General features: G+C 35.5%; 2 protein-coding genes and 1 pseudogene across 2 annotated transcripts; 2 read left to right on the top strand and 1 right to left on the bottom strand.

Annotated features, from left to right (window-relative positions):
- The first annotated feature begins 4,314 nt into the window (after positions 1–4,314).
- On the top strand, positions 4,315–11,865 carry LOC120072955 (Leucine-rich receptor-like protein kinase family protein). The gene is made up of 3 exons (XM_039025497.2): positions 4,315–5,928; positions 6,411–8,009; positions 11,027–11,865. The coding sequence occupies exons 1-3, from the start codon at positions 4,986–4,988 to the stop codon at positions 11,602–11,604; spliced, it is 3,120 nt and encodes a 1,039-aa protein (XP_038881425.1). The 5' UTR covers positions 4,315–4,985; the 3' UTR covers positions 11,605–11,865.
- A 1,035-nt stretch (positions 11,866–12,900) lies between these two features.
- Positions 12,901–15,156, top strand: LOC120072891 (Tetratricopeptide repeat (TPR)-like superfamily protein). Its single transcript, XM_039025422.2, has one exon. It carries the CDS (start codon positions 12,974–12,976, stop codon positions 14,909–14,911), a length of 1,938 nt encoding a protein of 645 aa, XP_038881350.1. The 5' UTR covers positions 12,901–12,973; the 3' UTR covers positions 14,912–15,156.
- A 3,762-nt stretch (positions 15,157–18,918) lies between these two features.
- LOC120073510 (cytochrome P450 71AU50 pseudogene) lies at positions 18,919–19,395 on the bottom strand (annotated as a pseudogene).
- Between the last annotated feature and the right edge of the window lie 241 nt (positions 19,396–19,636).

Here is a 19,636-nt window from a genome sequence, read left to right as displayed (position 1 = left end):
GTTCAACGATAATTAACATGACATTCTTTTTTAAAGGTCAAAGATTCGATTTCTCATCCTACCGTTATTGTATTAAAAAATAATAAGAAAAAAAGAAAATTTCAATCTTCAATGTACAAAGCAAGCAAACACAATAAATTTAAAGATGATTCATAGTTCAACATTATTCTTCTACAATAACACGAGGGCCATTTGAACCATGGTTTAGTGAATAAACCATCCATTTGGAGTTTATAGATACAATTACGCTTAGGAAAATAGTAATCCAGATTTGATATATGTATATATAGTCTAAAATTGAAATTCAATTTTATATAATGATGAATTGAAAGAAAACAATAATAACCAAATTTAGCTTAGTTTAATGATAATTGACATGATTTTCCTCCCTATAGGTCAATCAAATTCGAAGATGATTCATAGTTAAGCATTAATTACCTTTAAGGAGCTGTTTGGAGGTTGAGTTGAGATAGGATGTCTGAAATTTATATGTATGTGAAGTTTATATATCTATGGAGTTCATATGTATGTGTTTGGGGTACAGAGTTATTTGGTTTGAATTCATATGTTTGTGTTTGGATGCAAAATTGAGTTCATATGTTTGGGCCAGGGGTGTTAAAAAAACTCCATGACCCGAAAAAACCGATAAACCCAACTCAACCCGTGCGATTTGGGTTGGGTTGGGTTCAAATAAATGAAAATTTTAAGGGTTGGGTTGGTTCATGGGTTCATCTAATATAATCCAAACCAACCCGAATTTGTTATTAACTTTAAATTATATTTTTCATTACTTATAACACAATTATTTATACATATATTGGTTTTAATTTTATTTATTTCAATATTTTTTGAATAGTTTATTCTTCAACAACTCTTAAAAGTAGTTTCTTTGCACTTTAGAAAAAAATTTACTATATAAATTAAAATTGAGTTGTTAATCTTAATTCAATATGTGAAAATAATTAGATTTTTATATATTTACGTTTTGCTACTTTTTATAACAAAATTTTAAATAAATGGCTCGATTAACCCGAACCAACCCAACCCAAATATTTCATGATTGGGTTCATTTTTTAATAAGAGTTATTTGGAATGAAAAAATTTACAACCCAAACAATTGGGTTGGGTCTAAAAAATCTTTCAACCCAACCCATGAACACCTCTAGGGTATATGGTGCAGTTTTTGAACTTTAAATAATATGCTTTTATGATTACTATTTTTGTTTGAAAATTTTTTATTCAATAATTCTATTCATCTTTGTTTGAATAAAATATAGATTGCAATTTTTTCTTTTAATTTTTAAAGCTTTTCTTTCTTTCTTATTTGGATTATTTCTTGAAGAAATATGGTTAAATAAAATAAAAAACCAAAGAGAAATAAAAAAAAAAAAATTGTTCCTAGTTTTTCTCCATGAATTTCATTATCATCTTCTTCTTTTTCTTCTTTTTCATGTTGTTGCTATGTATTTTTACTCTGTCATCATTTTTTTTTAGTTGAATCTCTCTCATTATCTTAGCAATCAATGGAATGAACACAACTTTTCAATAATTTCACTTTCAATTTCTCCAAATTTGGAGGATCATCAGAGAACAAATCTCCATTTTTCACTAATTCTTCTAGAAAATGTTCTAGGAAAAAATCCTCATTTTATGGTTTTTTTTTTAATTATATGTTACATATTTTTCAACTACATACATCATTTTCGTCTAGATATTCTTAACACTCTTTTGATATGTGAATTCAATTACATAAAAATATATTTGACAATTTTTTATATATAAATATTGCACTTAATGTAGACAAAATACTATTATTTATATAATCAACGACCCTACAATATATTTTAATAGTCATAAGTCTTATAATAGTCGGAAGTGGTTGTCAAAGTTGATTATCAAAGATGATTTTTGTTGGAGTTTGTAGTCGGGGGTGGTTGTTGGAGTTTGAAATTGGTTACATGAAGGTGGTATTGGAGTTGGTCGTTGAAGTTTATCGTCGGAGGTGGTTTTCAGAACTCGAAGTTAATCGCACAAAGGTGGTCATTGAAGTTGATCATCAAAGATGATTTTCACCTGAGTTTGTAGTCGAGATGGTTGTTGAGCCTGAAATTGTTCGCATAAAGGTCGTATTAGAGTTGGTTGCCTGAGTTTTTCGTCGAAGGTGGTTATCGAAGAGTTGGCCGTTGGAGTTGCTCGCTCGAAGGTGCTCATCGAAGGTGATTTTCGTTGATGTTTGTAGTCGAAGATGGTTTTCGGAGCCTCAAATTGGTTGTTGGAGTTGGCTCCTGGAGTTGTCATCAGAGGTGGATGTCAGAGCGCAAAGTTGTTCGCCAAATTTTTCATTGGAGGTGGTTGTCGGAGTCTGTAGTTATTTGTCGAAGTTGTCATTGTAGGTGGTTATCGGAGCCCAGAGTTAGTTCCCGGGATGTGATAGCGATAGTCACCGATAGTGACCGATGGGTGGAGCCATTGAGAACATTGGAAAAAGGGAGAGTTAGGTGAACTGGGGTGAGTGGGGGTGAGTTGGTAAAATATACCAACTCAAATTCACCAATATTTAAAGTTGGTGAGCTAAACATTGAATTGATATATTATACCAACTCAACTCATCTTATGTTGGTGAGCCAAACACTCCATAAACTTTATTTTAGTACAAGAATTGAGGGAATGATTCAAACCACAGATCTCGTGGTTACTAGCACACTCGGATGCCAATTGAACTATGTTCGTTTTGACTAACAACATCCAAATTTCTTTCATAGGTAGCAAAGATTTTCATTTTTTTCCCTAAAATATGAAGTTAGAGGATTTTCTTAAAACTGGATATGAGGCAACCACACACCAACTAAAATGACCTCTCCTCATGAATGAAGGAGAGAATACAACTTGAGAAAATCTTTTTCGAAACAAAAGAATCATTTAGGGGGTGTTTGGAGTGAGAGGTGAAATAGTGAAGAGTAAAGAGTTATGAAGTCCGGGGAGTTGTGAAGTCCTACGCAGTGTAAGGAGTTGATAAGATATAAAATCGATGTTTTTTAGTAATGAGACCCATCTACTCCTTGAGCCAAATAAAGAGTGAAGTTCAATACTCTTACTTCCCAATCCTGACTTCCCAACTCCATGACCTAAACACACTCAGAGAGGATGCCAAAGCGACAATGGAATAAAACTTCTCATCAATAAAGTTGGATGATTTAAACATTAGATTTCTTGGTCGATAATATAAATCTAAATCAGTTGAGCTATATTTCAATTGACATGAAAAAAGAACTTATTCATAAATATAACATTGAAATTTTTACATCTGTATTTGTAATAATTAAAGAAAATAGACAGATACTAACTATCAATACATCTTTGGCAGCATTGCATAACTCAATTATTGAGCATAATTTTTGTCTGAAGTTGTAGTTGTAGCCTCAAAAAGACATCTTGGTAGCATAAGAAAAGATTCAACATAAATTTACAACACACTTATTTTGGTAAATTTCCAACTTCACATTAAAAAGTAGAAACAAGAATACAGAAGCCAAAGGAGTTTGTTGGTTGTTAATGGGAAGAAACTAAAAAAAAAAAAAAAAAAAAAAAAAAAAAAAAAAAAAAAAAAAAAAAACTATTTTGGTCCCTAAATTTTGAATCTAAGTTACCTTTGGTCTATAAATATCAAATATTACATTTTTATCCTTGAATTTTGAGTTAGATTTTTGAAAGATACCATTGAATTTTGAATTTTGTACTCACTTGGTCTTTAAGTTTCAATATTTTACACTTTTACTATTGAATTTTTGTTAAAATTTCTAAGTAATGAAAAATTAGTGAAAATTAATTAATCGAACTATTTTTAAATTAATTAATGAAAAAAATTTGGGTGTAGGGTGCAATCCAAACCATAACCAATAAAAATGTGTCATATGATATATATTTTTTAAAATCGAAAATTTTAATCTAGTTTTACCATATTAAAAATAAGGGAGCATTGGACAAAGCTGTGTATAATCTAATTTTAATTAATTGAGATTAACAAAAGAAATAAAAAAATATATTTAATGAAAGGTGAAACCTAAAACTATATATATCAAAATTTACAGACCAAATGAAAATAAAATTCAAGGGTAAAAACATCAAATTTTGAAAAATAAAACAAAAGTAGGAAAGGAATAAAAACCCAAAATTTAAAAGGCAGAAAAGTATTTTCCCAAACAGGAAAAAAAAGAGAAGAAAACAAATAAAAAAAGAAAAAAGAAAAATACTATTTTAGATAAGAAGAAAAAGAGAATTAAGAATATAAAATATATAACGTTGAAAAAATTGCTTAGCTGTTATCCACCCCCATTACGATCAAAACCTCCATTATTATTTGCGTAACTGAAGGAAGGATAGATGGACAAAGAAAAGAGAATACTCATAGAGCAGCTCAACGCCAGCTGATTCCTTCTTCTTCACCGGCCTTCATCTTCTCAATTCATCACCCCTAACAACAAACAAGAAGAAGAAGAAGAAGAAGAAGAAGAAGAAGAAGAAGCCGTCTCTGTATTTCTCTGTACATTTCTTGACCTAAAATCGTCTTAGCTTTACTCTTTCTTGAAGCTGACGGCGTCAATTCGTCGTTATTGTGGAAGAGAGAGAGAGGATGTGGGGCGAGGAAGGAGAGTATGGGAGAGAGGAGAGAGAGAGAGAGGAATGGAGATGGCTTCGGAGCCGGAGAGTAGTTTTGGAGCATTGTCTTTTTATTTGACTGTGGTTTACTTGGCTTTCACACTCTCAACCTGACCAAAACCGCCATTTTTAACGCTTTCTCTTTCTCCTGTTCTTTGTCTGGTTTCTGATGTACATATACTCTCTCTCTCTCTCTCTCTCTCTTATTTGCTTTTCTTGACATTCAGTCTGGTTCTAGGGTTTCGAGTACTCCTCTCTTCTAGCGTGGGCACACTCCGTCGATGAATTATTAGGGTTTTGGTTTTATTTTCTCCCCCACATTGTCACCAATGAATCTCGTTGCTTATTTATATCACCCAGCTCTCTCTGTTAGCTTCATTTATCTGCTTATCGTATTGGTTTCTTCAGCCTCTGATTCTGAACTAAACTGTCTGCTTGAATTCAAGAAGGGGATTCAGACCGATCCGCACAACTCGGTCAAAAGGAAGTGGGATTTGGCCTTGGTTTCGAATTCTGATGGTTGCCCTTCGTCCTGGACTGGCGTCTATTGTGATGAGAATGGCAATGTGTCTGCAATTGTGCTGGACCGGCTAGGCTTGGGCGGGGAGTTGAAGTTTCAGACTCTGATTGGGCTTAAGAGCCTTAAGAATTTGAGTCTTTCTGGAAATGATTTTACTGGACGGCTTGTTCCGACTCTTGGGACATTGTCTAGTCTGCAGCATTTGGATCTGTCGTCGAATAGATTTTATGGGCCGATCCCGGAGCGGATCAATGATCTTTACAATCTGAACTATCTTAATTTCTCAGTAAATGACTTCAATGGTGGGTTTCCAGTTGGTAGATTGAATCTTAATCAGCTCAAGGTGTTGGATTTGCACTCTAATCGACTTTATGGGAACATTGGTCTGTTGGTTTCCCAGCTGCGGAATGTGGAATATGTAGATTTAAGCCACAATGAGTTCTACGGCGGAGTTTCTATTGGCTCTGATAACGTTTCTAGTCTGGCTAATACATTGAAAAGTTTCAACTTAAGTTACAATAGATTGAATGGTGGATTCTTTGACGTTGACTCTCTCATGTTATTTCGAAACTTGGTAGTTTTGGATATGGGTCATAACCAGATTATAGGGGAATTGCCTTCATTTGGGTCCTTGCCTAATTTGCGTATTTTGAGGCTTGGTAACAATCTTTTATCTGGCTTGGTGCCTGGGGAACTGTTAAACAGGTCTTTGCAATTGGAGGAATTGGATCTTAGTGGTAATGCTTTTACAGGTAAAGAAGCACTCGACTTATTATCTCACTATTTATGAGAGAAAGTGCATTTAAGTTTCAAATTTATGTTCTCCGAACTTAGATCTCCCGGGATTTGCCCAAGGCATGCACATAATGGTTTTTCTTTCTTTCTTTCTTCTTCTTCTTCTTCTTCTTTTATGAGGTTTGGAAATGCAATTAATGGTTGAAAAGTTAATAATTTCTTTTGGTTGATTAAATTTGTAAGACCATTATTTGCCAGTCTATATTTGAAATCACTAAATCTCATTTATGAAGACGTTGTATTGATAGATTCTAATCTATTCAGATCGACTGGTTTCAGGAAAGGCCCATTTTACTTTATTTTTCTGTACTATATGAAGACTTATCACCATTTTTATTATGAACTTTAAGATCATTTATCTACTACTTGTGATTTATTATGAACCACGACTCTGTTTACGTTATACTTTACCGAACATAATTCATTATTTGCCTTACAGGTTCAATTCTTCGCATTGACTCTTCTACTTTGAAATTTTTGGACCTCTCATCAAATGCTTTATCTGGAGACATATCAGTTTTGCAATCTTGGGAAGCCAATTTTGAAGTTCTTGACTTAAGTTCAAATAAATTCTCAGGAAGCTTTCCAAACATAACTTCCTTCTTTCAGGGATTAAAGGTGCTTAATGTCAGAAATAATTTCTTAGAAGGCCCCTTGCCATTTACATTGGGAAACTATCCTAGCATGTCTGCAGTTGACTTCAGTTTGAATGGTTTTAGCGGTACTATCCCTGCTAGTTTCTTTACATCTGTTACCATGATCAGCCTCAATCTGTCTGGAAACCGGTTAACTGGTCCCATTCCCCTTCAAGGCTCAAGCGTTAGTGAGTTGTTAGTTAAACCATCAGATCTGCCATTGGAATATCTCGATCTATCCAATAACTCCTTGACTGGTGGGTTGCCATCTGAAATAGATAAATTGGCGAGGCTCAAATTGCTAAATCTTGCAAAGAATGAATTATCAGGACCACTTCCAGATCAATTGAACAGATTGAGTAACTTGGAGTACCTAGATTTATCGAACAACAAATTTACTGGTGAAATTCCTGATATGCTTCCCAACCTACATGTTTTTAATGTGTCCTACAATGATCTCTCAGGCGAGGTTCCAGAGAATTTAAGGAACTTCCCCGTCTCATCATTTCGTCCCGGAAATGATAAGCTTAGATTACCAAAAGATATAGCTTCAGATAACTCAATTCCAAATAATTTCCCTGAGCAGGGAAGACGTCGTACTTCAAAAGCTAATATCCAAATAGCTATTATTCTTGCCTCAGTTGGAGCAGTTGTGATGATTGTTTTTCTTTTACTGGCTTATCATAGAGCACAACTTAAAGAGTTCCATGGAAGAAGTATATTTAGTGGCCAAGGTACTGAAAGGAACATTAAGGTAGAACGTTTCAGGCCTTCCATTTTCAAATTCCAACCAAACAATCAGCCTCCACCAACCTCTTCAAGTTTTTCAAATGACCATTTACTAACCTCCACTTCAAGGACATTATCTGGGCAGGCAGAATTCTCTTCTGAGATTTCTGAACATGTTTTACCTGGAGGTGCTGCAGCAAGTTCATCGATGATTATTCCTAATTTGCTAGACGATCCTGTTACTTCTGGGAAAAATTCCTCCCCAGGTTCTCCATTATCTTCCTCACACCAGTTTGTTGAAGGGCGTGAACAACCTGTGACACTAGATGTGTATTCACCAGATCGGTTAGCTGGAGAATTGTTTTTTCTGGACAATTCACTGCTATTCACTGCTGAGGAATTATCCAGAGCTCCAGCTGAAGTTCTTGGTAGAAGCAGCCATGGAACACTATATAAAGCTACTCTGGATAGTGGACATATGCTGGCTGTTAAGTGGTTACGTGTGGGACTGGTCAAACATAAGAAGGAATTTGCCAAAGAAGTTAAAAGAATTGGATCAATGAGGCATAAGAGCATTGTTCCGTTACGAGCATATTATTGGGGTCCAAGAGAACAAGAGCGACTTCTTTTAGCTGACTATATTTTTGGAGATAGCTTAGCTCTACATCTTTACGGTAAGAGTGTTGGAAACTTCCTTTTCTTGTTCAGATATTTCTTTGCTTATATTCTACTGTCGCTAACAGCATGGACCTGCACATACCCTACTATTTTCTGGATTTTTAACCATTGGAGTAATCTCTTTGACAAGAAATTTGTGATTACATTGGTTTGTTAGTTTTTGAATGAACATGCCAAGAATAGTCTCTTTCAAATTAAGCTGCTGAATTTTGTGGGTCTAAATGGACATCTATTATATTGCTTTTTTAGTAAGTTTTGTTGCTTCCACCCGTTTTGTGCAGTTGACACATTGGAAAACATCATAGAGAAAAATGATGAAATTACCCTTTTTTCACAGCATAACCCGACGACATGCTCTTGCATTGTGCATAGAAATAAAGGGTTGGCAAATGAAATAGAAATCTTTGGCAAATAGTTTTTTCTTGATAAACTGAAGGTGAACCTCTTGTTTTCTCATTAAAAAAAAAAAAGTATTCATCGAAGCCTGGAATGGGACCTTTTCCGAAACACTTTTGAGAGCCTCTATTATTATCAATAGGTAAGATTTCCATGAAGGATGGTATAGTTCTGCTTTTGTGGCACTAATTTCTTTGACATAATTATTCTTATCCAAACTTTTGTTTCATCCAAAGGTTTTTGCACTGTTGATTTTAATTTTGCATATTCTATTTCAATTCATGGTTTTACAATACACGATCAGCCTTTATTTGTCTGGCATAACTTGACTAGCATATTTCCTGGGTTTATTTTGCTTGAGTGGAGTCTCTTTCTTTAGGATGAACTTGTTTTTTATGCCTTTACTATCATTTTGTATTCTTTCATTTATTCACAATGAAAGTTGGGCGTTTTATATTAAAAAGAAAACATATTGATGATTTGATAGGCTTTGAAGTCCAAGATGTATGTCTGGATTATCATTATAGAAATAGCAAGATAAGTTGTGAAGTGCAACAAGTGGTATGCCTTTTTCTTTACCTAATTCTGTTCATAGCAGCCTTCCCACCGACGTTGGAATCTAAAAACTCCCAAATCTCGTTGTCTGTCCATACTATAGAAACCAGTACTTGCATTAAGTATAGAGTTACAGGCAAGTCTGCTATAGAATCTGTAGCCTTTAAAACATCCATAAAAAGAAGCCTGCTCATAAAGCTGTACATTAAGCGGCTTCCAAACATGTAAATCCTGTGTATTGTTTATACAAAATGATGAAAAAGAAATGAAAAATTTAAACGTAATGTAAGTTTGAGAGAAGCAGGAAAGTGGATCTCAGAACTTTCTACTATCTCTGAACCTACCAAAACTTTTGATACACGACATTTCTAAAAAATTCAGGGAAGTTCGAAAAGATGCAAGTCTTATGCTCTTGTTGTGGTTTTAGGATCTTCTAGCAACTTTTTTTTTGGATTTGTGGAAAAATTTAGGTTAAGTTATAAATTTGGTCCCAATGGTTTGGAGAAATTTAGAATTTAGTCTATGTAGTTTGATAAAAACTCATAAATAGCCCATATGGTTTGATATAATCCTCATAAATAGTCCCTATGAATGTTTTATCAAAAAATCGGACTAAATTCTAATCATAAACTATAGGTACTAAATTCCAACTTTCTTTAAACAATAGGGATCAAATTTATAATTTATCCAACAATTTATTTGTCCATTTTATTCATGGGAACACTTGATTGTCAATTAGGTCTGATGATCAGTGCCGTAGTTTCAGCCCTCATGTAGCTGCTTGTCTCATCCTCAAAAAGTACATCACGTAGTTCATGCCAATAAGATGCCATTGCATTTAAATTTTAAACTTTTAAATTTTTTTGTGTATTTGACATGGTTTTGTTCATCTTTTTAAAATTTTTATTTTTTATTTTTTTAAATTTATTTATTTATTTATTCTAGATTCTGTTATTTGTTGTTAATCTTAGTATTTTATACATGGAAAGTTAAAATAGCACCTGTTAGTTTCATTCCACATCAAATTCATTATAATTTACTTCAATAATTGACATCGAGTAAATTGATATGCTTATAAATTTATAGACTTTAGTTGGCAGTAAACTTTCGAACTAGTATTTTAATATGTAACATTTTTTATGCGAAAGAGGAAGATGAGTAAGTGAAGATATAGTCGTAATTTAATATCTTGTTTATGCGAAGGCAGTAAACTTTTGTGGTGTTTATGGAATGAAAGAAATAATCGTATTTTTAAAGGTAAGTATACTTCTTTTGATTCTTTTTGGGCCTTAGTTCAACATACAGCCTCTTAATGGTGCACTAATTATACCAATTTATTTTGTACTTGTAATCTTTTGATGATCTCTTACAATTGGAAGGCTCTTCTGTATTAGCTTTCCTAGGGAGGGGTCTTCTCAACCCCTTGCCCTTAGGTTGTTCCATTGTTTTTTGATGGAATATACATGTGTGTTTCTTATAAAAGAAAAAAAGAAAAAAAGAAAAAAAGAGGAAGACGAGTAAAAAAGGAAAAACCGTTGGTTGAAAGGAAACCACCAAGTAGAAGTAGGAAACCGTGTGAAATCCAACAACTACTAACACTTCTAGACTTATTTTTAAAAGCATTTCCATTTCTGTTCTCCCAAGCCTCGTAGGAAAAAGCTTGAATGGCATATGTAGGACTTTTAGCTTTATCTTTGAATGAGTGGTGGCAAACTATTGAAGATGGCCTGTTTTGCAGTGATGAAGTCTCTATGTTCTTGTTATACTTATTATCTTGTTATAACTACCACATCCAAATATCTCTTTGGAATGTCAATTAAGAATGTCCAGTCTGTTGGCATCATTAATTCCTGCCAAGTTCGCAATCATTTGCTTTAAGGAGAACTCACCAGGCCAGAATCCTAAGTATTCTAAAAATTGGTTTTGCATAAACACTAGAATACCAGCATCCTTCACATGCTTGTATAGTGTATACTTCTTGCAGAAGTACTTTCACGTGCAATCTGTTTCTCTCGTCATTCTGTGTTCTAGTGATTCATTGTATTATTTCTTTTTGTGGCAGAAACTACACCTCGAAGGTATTCTCGGTTATCGTTCAGTCAGAGACTAAAAATTGCAGTAGAAGTTGCTCGCTGTCTGTTATACCTTCACGATAGGGGCCTCCCCCATGGAAACTTAAAGCCAACGAATATTATCTTGGCAGGCCATGATTCCGATGCCCGGCTCACTGACTACGGACTTCACCGCTTGATGACACCAGCAGGCATTGCAGAGCAGATATTGAATCTAGGAGCACTTGGCTATTGTGCTCCAGAACTGGCTTGTGCAGCGAAATCTGGTCCAACATTCAAGGCTGACATTTATTCATTTGGGGTGATTTTAATGGAGCTTTTAACCAAAAAAAGTGCAGGCGACATAATATCGGGCCAGTCTGGGGCTGTTGATCTCACAGATTGGGTGCGTCTATGCGATCAAGAAGGACGAAGAATGGACTGTATAGACCGAGATATCATCGTGGGAGAAGAGCCTTCGAAAGCTATGGACGAACTGTTAGCTGTATCGCTCAAGTGCATTCGTCCTGTAAATGAGAGGCCTAACATCAGACAAGTCTTCGATGATTTATGTGCTATATCTGTTTGATTTCCATCCCCATCCTCCCTTCCCCTTGTGTACATGCGTCTTGGAATTAGTTTTTTTCTGCGTTCCTCGACCCAATTGTTTTTGCTTCCTTATTTTTTGCTTCGTATTGGTTTCAGCCTACTGATTTTGGGCTAATTGTCACCATTTTTTTTCTCCGTGAAATTTTCTTGTAAATGGACAACCCCATCCATTGATTTTTCCCCCCCTACAAGAGTTTCAGTTTGATGTTAATTGAAAAAAAAAAATGTTGCTCACTTTCAATGTCTGACTTCTTGTTTTTAACTTTTTATTTAATCTTATCAAACAAACATATCCTTTTCCTGAGGGAGCTATAAAAGGATCTTGGCAATGGATCCACCATTTTTATTTGTTCAGTTTATTGATATTAAGAGACTGAAATAATAATTTAAATTAATAGAATTATAATTAGTCTTTTCACCATTAAAATTTCACTTTATAATTATTATAAATTAATTAATAGATATTAATGTCTACAATTAAGAATGAGTGTTCAGTGAAAAATTATAATTAAAATATAAATACTGAAAGTAAAATTATTTTAAATGATAACTATTGAAAATATTAATAAATAATAACAAAATATCATTATTTATTTGTGATAGATCACTGTCTATCTTGTGATAGACAATAAAAATTTGTTATATTTGTATATATTTTGATTTATTTTTCTATATTTAAAAATAATTCATATTGAAATCTAAAGACTAAATTGAAACAATTAAATCTTCAAAATTAAAGTTATAACATTTTAAACTTTAGGAATAAAATGAAATCAAATTCTAAATTTAAAGAATAAAAAAAGTAACAAAAAGAATTTCATTCTTGTTTTTGGTAGGATAATTTTCCTGTCTGGTTTGATGATTTGTTTGAGGATATGACCGTATTGGCTTTGTAAATAATGTTTTAATTTACTTTTTCCAAAAAAAAAAAAAAAGTGTAACAAAAAAAAAAAAACTCATGAGTCTATTTATATGTTCTCAGTTTAATTTTCGAAGACTATAAAATGGAACAGTAAGTCAAAACAATAAGGCCCATTTGGTTTTTATTGTTTGAAATGAAGCTTATTTTCTCACAGTTTTTTATAATTTTTTAAAAAATCTTTCTAATTGAATTTTTAACCAAATTTTAAAATAAAAAACAAATTTTTAAAAATTAAAAAATTTAACTTAATTTTTGAAATCATTGATAAAGAACAGAGAATTTGGAAACAATGTTAATAGACTTAATTTTTAAAAAGTAAAAATAAAAAACAGAATGCAACCTATGAATACGTCATATTTCAATTCTACTTTACACCTCCACAGCCGTCGCGCCGTTCGACGCCCACCAAACACCATGAGAAGTGGAGATGTCTTCGTTGCCTCCACGTCTAAACCGTTTTTCAAAGCTATCAACTGTCATTTGGTGGAACTCCAGCATAAGAGACGCTGTAAATCAAGGCAATGCGTACAAAGCCCTTGTTCTTTTCCGTCAAATGAAGCTAAATGGTCTACAACCAAACAATTTTACGTTTCCCTTCTTAGCAAAAGCTTCCGCCAAGCTTTCCCATCTCACTAACTCCCAAATCATCCATACCCATGTCGTCAAATCCCCATTTCACTCTGATATCTTTGTTCAGACGGCCATGGTTGATATGTATGTCAAGTGTGGTAAAGTTGAGGACGCATATAATTTGTTTGATAAAATGCCTGTTAGGGATATTGCATCATGGAACGCTATGATTATTGGTTTTTCTCATATTGGCTCCCTTGATAGAGTTTTTAGTCTGTTTATGGGTATGAGATTAGTGGGGATTCGGCCAGATGCGGCTACTGTCATTGGATTAACTCGAGCAGTTTTATCTGCCAAAAGTTTAAGATTTTTGAAAGCTGTTCATGCCATTGCGATTGAAACAGGATTAGATGCTGACACGTCAGTCTCTAACACTTGGATTGCTGGCTATTCCAAATGCGGCGAACTGCAGCTCGCAAAGATGGTGTTCTATGGGATTCAAAAGAATGTAAGATCTTCTGTCTCGTGGAATTCATTGATTGCATGCTATGCAAACTTTGGGAAATATGTAGATGCTGTAAATACTTACAAGGGATTGCTCAGTGATGGGTTTACGCCTGATGCAAGTACGATTATTAGCTTGCTTTCTTGTTGCCAGCAACCTGAAGCACTAATTTATGGTTCCCTTATTCATGCTCATGGTTTCCAATTAGGATGCGATTCAGATATTTCTTTAATTAATGCCCTTATATCAATGTATTCAAGGTGTGGAGATATTAGCTCTGCTACAATTTTGTTTGATGGTATGTCTATTAGAACTTGTGTTTCATGGACGGCCATGATTAGTGGGTATAGTGAGGTGGGGCGAATTGATGATGCCATGGTATTATTTAATGCTATGGAAGAAACTGGAGAAAAGCCTGACATAGTTACAGTTCTTTCTCTGATATCAGGTTGCGGTAAAACAGGGGCACTTGAGCTTGGACATTGGATTGACAACTATGCATCTGTATATGGATTGAAAAAAGATGTAGTAGTTTGTAATGCATTGATAGACATGTATGCAAAATGTGGGAGTTTGAACGATGCTCGAAAGGTATTCTACAGTTTGCCTAATAGAACTGTTGTCTCTTGGACAGCCATGATTGCAGCTTGTGCTCTGAATGGGGAATTTAGAGAAGCTTTAGATCTCTTTTATCTGATGTCAGAGTCGGGAATAGAGCCAAACAATATCACGTTTCTAGCTGTTCTTCAAGCTTGCTCTCATGGAGGCTTCCTCGAGAAAGGAAAGGAATATTTTATGATGATGACTGAAAGATATGGTATAAATCCTGGTTTGGATCATTATTCTTGCATGATCGATCTTCTTGGACGGAGAGGGAAGCTAATTGAAGCGTTGGAGGTTATTCATGATATGCCTATGAAACCCGATGAGGGCATATGGGGTGCTTTGCTTAGTGCTTGTAAGATTCACAACAACATGCAAATCGGCGAGTATGTGTCTCATCATCTCTTTGAATTACAGCCGTTGGTTGCAGTTTCGTTTGTCGAGATGGCTAATATATATGCATCAGTTGGAAGATGGGATGAAGTTGCAGCTATGAGAAAAACGATGAGATCAAACAAAATGCGGAAATCTCCTGGGAAAAGCGTTGTTCAAGTGAATGGAAAGTCTCACGTGTTTTTTGTTGAGGACAGAAGCCATCATGACAGTTTGCATATTTATGCAGTGTTGGGGAATTTAGCAATGCAGATGAAACAAAAAGAACTGGTCACATGCCCAGAGCATTGTTAAGCTTGATATGGAATGAAGCTGCGTTTCCCAATAATCTTCAACCATGACAAGGGAACTATTTCTTTTAAGTGTGATCTTTAACAAATTTGTTTTTACTTTCCAGCATTTTTATATACCACAAGATCCTGTCAACTTATAAAAATAGGATAAATTACAATTACAGAATGTTTCATAAACTTCAATTGCATTGTTAATATTAAGATTCTTCTTTGCATATGGTTAGAATAGAATCTCAAGTTTTTGGAGGTGGTGTTGTTTTCACGTCCATTTTTTCCCCATCCATGTATTCTTTAGTATTTTCTCAAATATATTGCAGGAAAGCCTTCTGCTTCGGAAACGTTTTACCTGTCTCGCATCCCCAATTTCTTGGTTCAAGCCCCTTGTGGCCTTTCGTTGATAAATTCTGACTCATATGAGCCCGTCAAATGCCATAGAAATATGTTCTCGATCTCTGAATCTGACCGAGCACAAGGCACTATGGCAGATAATATCATTAGCGACCAAAATGACCATCACTTCAAAAATGAGCTAGAAATTAATTATCACCCACTTGATGATAAACATTGCTGCAAGTTTCTGGAAAGGTGTTAGCATGGATTAATGACGCCAAAGAAGCACCGTGTGACCAAGTGATGAAAAAAATAGAAAGATATCGCTATGTGAAGATGAAAATAAAAATCATCGCTTGAGACGGTGAGTGAAATTGATTGTTTCTTCATTGTGTTCACCAAATATAAAATTTTACTATCTCTGTATAGCTACTAAATTGAAAGGTGATGCTTGTCCAGACAAGGAGAAACTTTGGATGCTTACAACTTACCGACCAAACTTTATAGTCTACACTATTGAAGCTAACAACATTAAACTCTGAGTTAGTTGTGGTGATGATGAACAGAAATAATCGTAAGGATTTTTCATTTGCCTCGTTGATTGAGATCCAACAAAAGCGGTACCTACCATATAAGGATAAATTAACTAATTAACTTCTCTTATTATGCTAGGAATTCTAAATCTTCCAAACTAATTAACTAATTAACTTCCCTTATTATGCTAGGAATTCTGAATCTTTCGAACCATACATATTTTTGACTAAGCACGCCCAAGCTAATAGCATCTTAAACACTTTATTTATTTGAACAAGTTATGTGCAAACCGTCCAACTTGTTTAGTTGTGAAGGCCCATTAGATCTTGAACTCTTTGACAAGTTAATCCAAATTCTTCTGTCATATCCAGCTCAACATACCATTTGGAAGCTCCCAATCAAAGCAATGCACAAGTTGTGTTATCACTAGACGAATTACTGTTAAACCCATTTACATTCCAAGACAACCTCTTCGACCAGATTTAAAGGGAATCTGTGAAACCCGGATTTCCATTTTCCCTACGTAAGCAGGTGGTTAAGGAAATTAACTAAGTGAAAGTTAAATCCTATGTTGAAGTGAAGGAAATTTCTAAGTGTTGGATAGATTTTCCTTGAGTAGTTTTGAATTAATTTTAATTGATGAAATTTAGCTAAGTGTAAGGTCGAAAAGGACCCATGCATTAAAAGTTGGGAGACATTAATGCATAAGTTGAAAAGGCAACCATGCGTTTGTAAGGTTGGATGCATGATTGGCCAAAATATTGGCAAGAGGCATTGCCAAGAGTTGTCATGTGTTGGAAGCCAAGGAGAAAATTGGCTAAGTGTTGGACTAGGCATTGCGATGCGTTGGAAGGTTGGGATGGCACAAGGGTTGACGGTGCAAAGGGCATGCGAACGCAAGGAGATGTGAGGACGTGGGGCAAGGTAGGCGCTGGAGGGTGGCATGCGTTGATGCCAAGCGCCCATGCCAAGCACCCATGCGTTGATGCTAAGTGCCCATGCCAAGCGAGCCATGCAGTGATGCTGAGCGACCTATGCATCGATGCTGCCGAGCGACCTATGCGTAGATGACGAGTGAGCTATGCGTTGATGCTAAGCAACCGTCCTATACGTCGAGGCCGTGCGACCATGCTATGCGTTGGAAGTTGACAATGGCATGCACGATGGATACGTTGGACATAGGCCATGTGATGGGCTAGGTTGGACGCATGGTGGTTGGCTTTTGCGATGGTTAAGGCTTGCGATGACTAAGTAAGTTGGGTTGCAATGGTGCTGTATTGAAAACCAAGGGGAACCAAGGGTTGCTATGCGTTGATTTCATACTATGCGTTGATGACCCACTATGCGTTGATGATTACACTATGCATTGATTATAGACTATGTGTTGAACATCCAAGGGTTTGTGGACGCATATGAAGGATGAGCTCATATGGAGGATGTCATCCAGACATGTGGCTAGTTAGGAGGAAATCTTAAACCTTAAGAAAATTAGGTGGATGCATAAGAAGACATGTAAAAGTTGAAGGCTATGCGTTGGTGAAAGGAGAAGAAGACACTTTGGCTTGCGCTGATGTAAGAATGCGTTGATGGTGTGAGGAAAAGACACTTGGACATGTGACCAAGTAGGAGGTGTCGGTCGTGGAGCAATCTTGGACGCCTATAAATAAGGCCAAGGACTTAGATGAGAACTCAAATTCTCTTAAAAAGACATAAAAAAGAGTGTGTGAGGATTAATTGGGAGAAGATTATGCGTTGATAGAAGAATGCATGCACTGGTAGCAAGACCATGCGTTGGTCAAGAAGTTCCAAGAAGGGAGATGATGTTGGGCAAAAAAGACAGGAAGTAGCATCAACTTGGAACGAGAAGTTCTCCCAGAATACTCGTGCGTTTGATGTAATTCCAAAGCCATCTGAAAGCTAAAAGAGTCTAGTTTTCATGGTGGGGCTGCTGGAGAAGAAGCTCCAAAGAATCAGGCTGGAGAATGAGGAAAAGACAGAAGGGTCGAGCTGTCGGGTAAGATGGGCCAGTCTTGATGTTTTGATGATTCTGGCCGAACCACGAGAAGTTATGAGCTCAGATTTTAGGATAAGCTTCCTGAGACATTTTAGAACATATTTGCAGAAGGAAATATCTTAAAATAAGTTCTGTAACTATGAGTAATCTAAGCTGATAATTGAATTTGGAATTTAGGGTTCAAAAGGGAACCAAGGAAACCTAAGGAACTTCGGAAAGGAAAGTTCCCAATCAACCAAGGTGAGTGGTTATTGTGTTGTTGTATTGTTGATGTAAATTCTATATATAGGTAAATATATATAGGGGATAATGTTAAATTGGCATGATCGGGGATATAAGTTTATCTTGTTACTATGCTTGTTAAGATATTGCTTGTATGTTTGTGTTGGAAACTAGAATTGTACCCGGGATATATAGTTAGCATGCTTAAAAAGGTACTTGGCGGGAAAATATAGTCGGCTTCGGTCAGCGGGAAATGATAGTCGGTGACGACCGACGGGGAATATAGTCAAGTTACCTAAGCATAGCTAGAAAATAGTCGATGTGCACATTGGCGGAATAATAGGGTACAGGGAAAGTTTCCACAGGAATTGTTGTTGTCTTAGTATACGTATGAAAGTACTGGGGAAAATGTAGGATCATGCCAAGGATAACCAATGGTAAAGCTGAGGATGTTTTTATTATGTGATAACCAGCGGTCAAGCTGGGGTTGATTACTTTAACCAGCGGTCGAGCTGGGGATTGTCTAGCGGTTTGGCTGGAAAATAATATTGAACTTGTGGTAATGTTCTTGTTGACTATGTATTGATTTCCCAAAAGTATATTTTTGTAGTCAAAGTTATTTGTTTATCTAAAGGCACCACTCACTGGGCTTTATAGCTTATGCTTTCCAAATATTTTTCTTTTCCCCCTCAGGTAGCGAAAGGTGAGGAGTTCCAGGGTACTTCTAAGGTCAAGGTCTGTCACATGCCACAGTTACACTTCCGGAGGGTTTTACAGTTGTTGTTGTAAACTTTGTTGTTAAGTCTTGGAATTGTATAAACGTTACATTGTTGTAATAAAATAGGCCTACTTAATCAGTTGGTTGTTGAATTTGTTCATTGGTATCAGAGTTATTTCTGCAAGAGTTATTAGGCAGTAGTGTCAACAAAAAGGTTGATAACTGCTATAGTCACGTCCTTTCTCAGGCTCAGAAGGTAGTCTGGGGCGGGGTGTGATAGATACAATTGAAAATCTCTCCCTTTCACATCCACTTGACTACCAATAAAACTTTTGGGAAAGAACTTTTCTGGGTCAATCCAAAAGTTTGGGTCTCTTCCAATTGTCCATCTGTTCACTATTATACGTGATTTCTTAGGAATATAGAAGCCATCAACAATGCAATCTTCAAGAGACTCATGTGGAACTAATAATGGAGCTGGTGGATGTAGCCTGAGAATTTCCTTAACGACCATGTCCAAATATTCTAAGTGATCCAAGTCGGATTTTTCCACTTTCCTATCCAAACCTACCACTTTTTCTAATTCATCTTGCATTTTCTTCATCACATGTGAATGCTTGATGAGCTCAGATATTGCCCATCTGATAGTGGTGGTTGAAGTGTCCATTGCTACCACTAGCATATCCTAAAATTGGGGACGAGCTAAATTAGAACCAAGAACTGAAACTTTTTATGCTTAAGCAAGCAAGCTAATAAAGTTTAGGAGTAATTGACTTTATACATACTTTTTAGTGGCAGTATTTAGAGATAAATATCATAGTTTTTCTGAAAAATAATCAGAAAAGCATGCTATTGTCTCATGACCACAATAAGCCATAATTCTCTCTAATCCTCAATGAGGTAATATC

This window comes from Benincasa hispida, chromosome 3, assembly GCF_027475165.1.
Source record: "Benincasa hispida cultivar pf3 chromosome 3, pf3_genome.v1.1, whole genome shotgun sequence".
In the NCBI taxonomy this organism is placed as follows: Eukaryota; Viridiplantae; Streptophyta; class Magnoliopsida; order Cucurbitales; family Cucurbitaceae; genus Benincasa; species Benincasa hispida.
Note: the sequence above shows the minus strand (reverse complement) of the source record. Positions and strands in the feature narration are given on the sequence as shown.

Bases quoted from the DNA above. Each gene is read 5' to 3' on its own strand.
- LOC120072955 (XM_039025497.2), top strand. From the start codon at position 4,986: ATGAATCTCGTTGCTTATTTATATCACCCAGCTCTCTCTGTTAGCTTC. The intron at 5,929-6,410 runs GTAAAGAAGCAC...TTTGCCTTACAG, and splicing joins TAGTGGTAATGCTTTTACAG to GTTCAATTCTTCGCATTGAC. The intron at 8,010-11,026 runs GTAAGAGTGTTG...TTTTTGTGGCAG, and splicing joins CTTAGCTCTACATCTTTACG to AAACTACACCTCGAAGGTAT.
- LOC120072891 (XM_039025422.2), top strand. From the start codon at position 12,974: ATGTCTTCGTTGCCTCCACGTCTAAACCGTTTTTCAAAGCTATCAACT.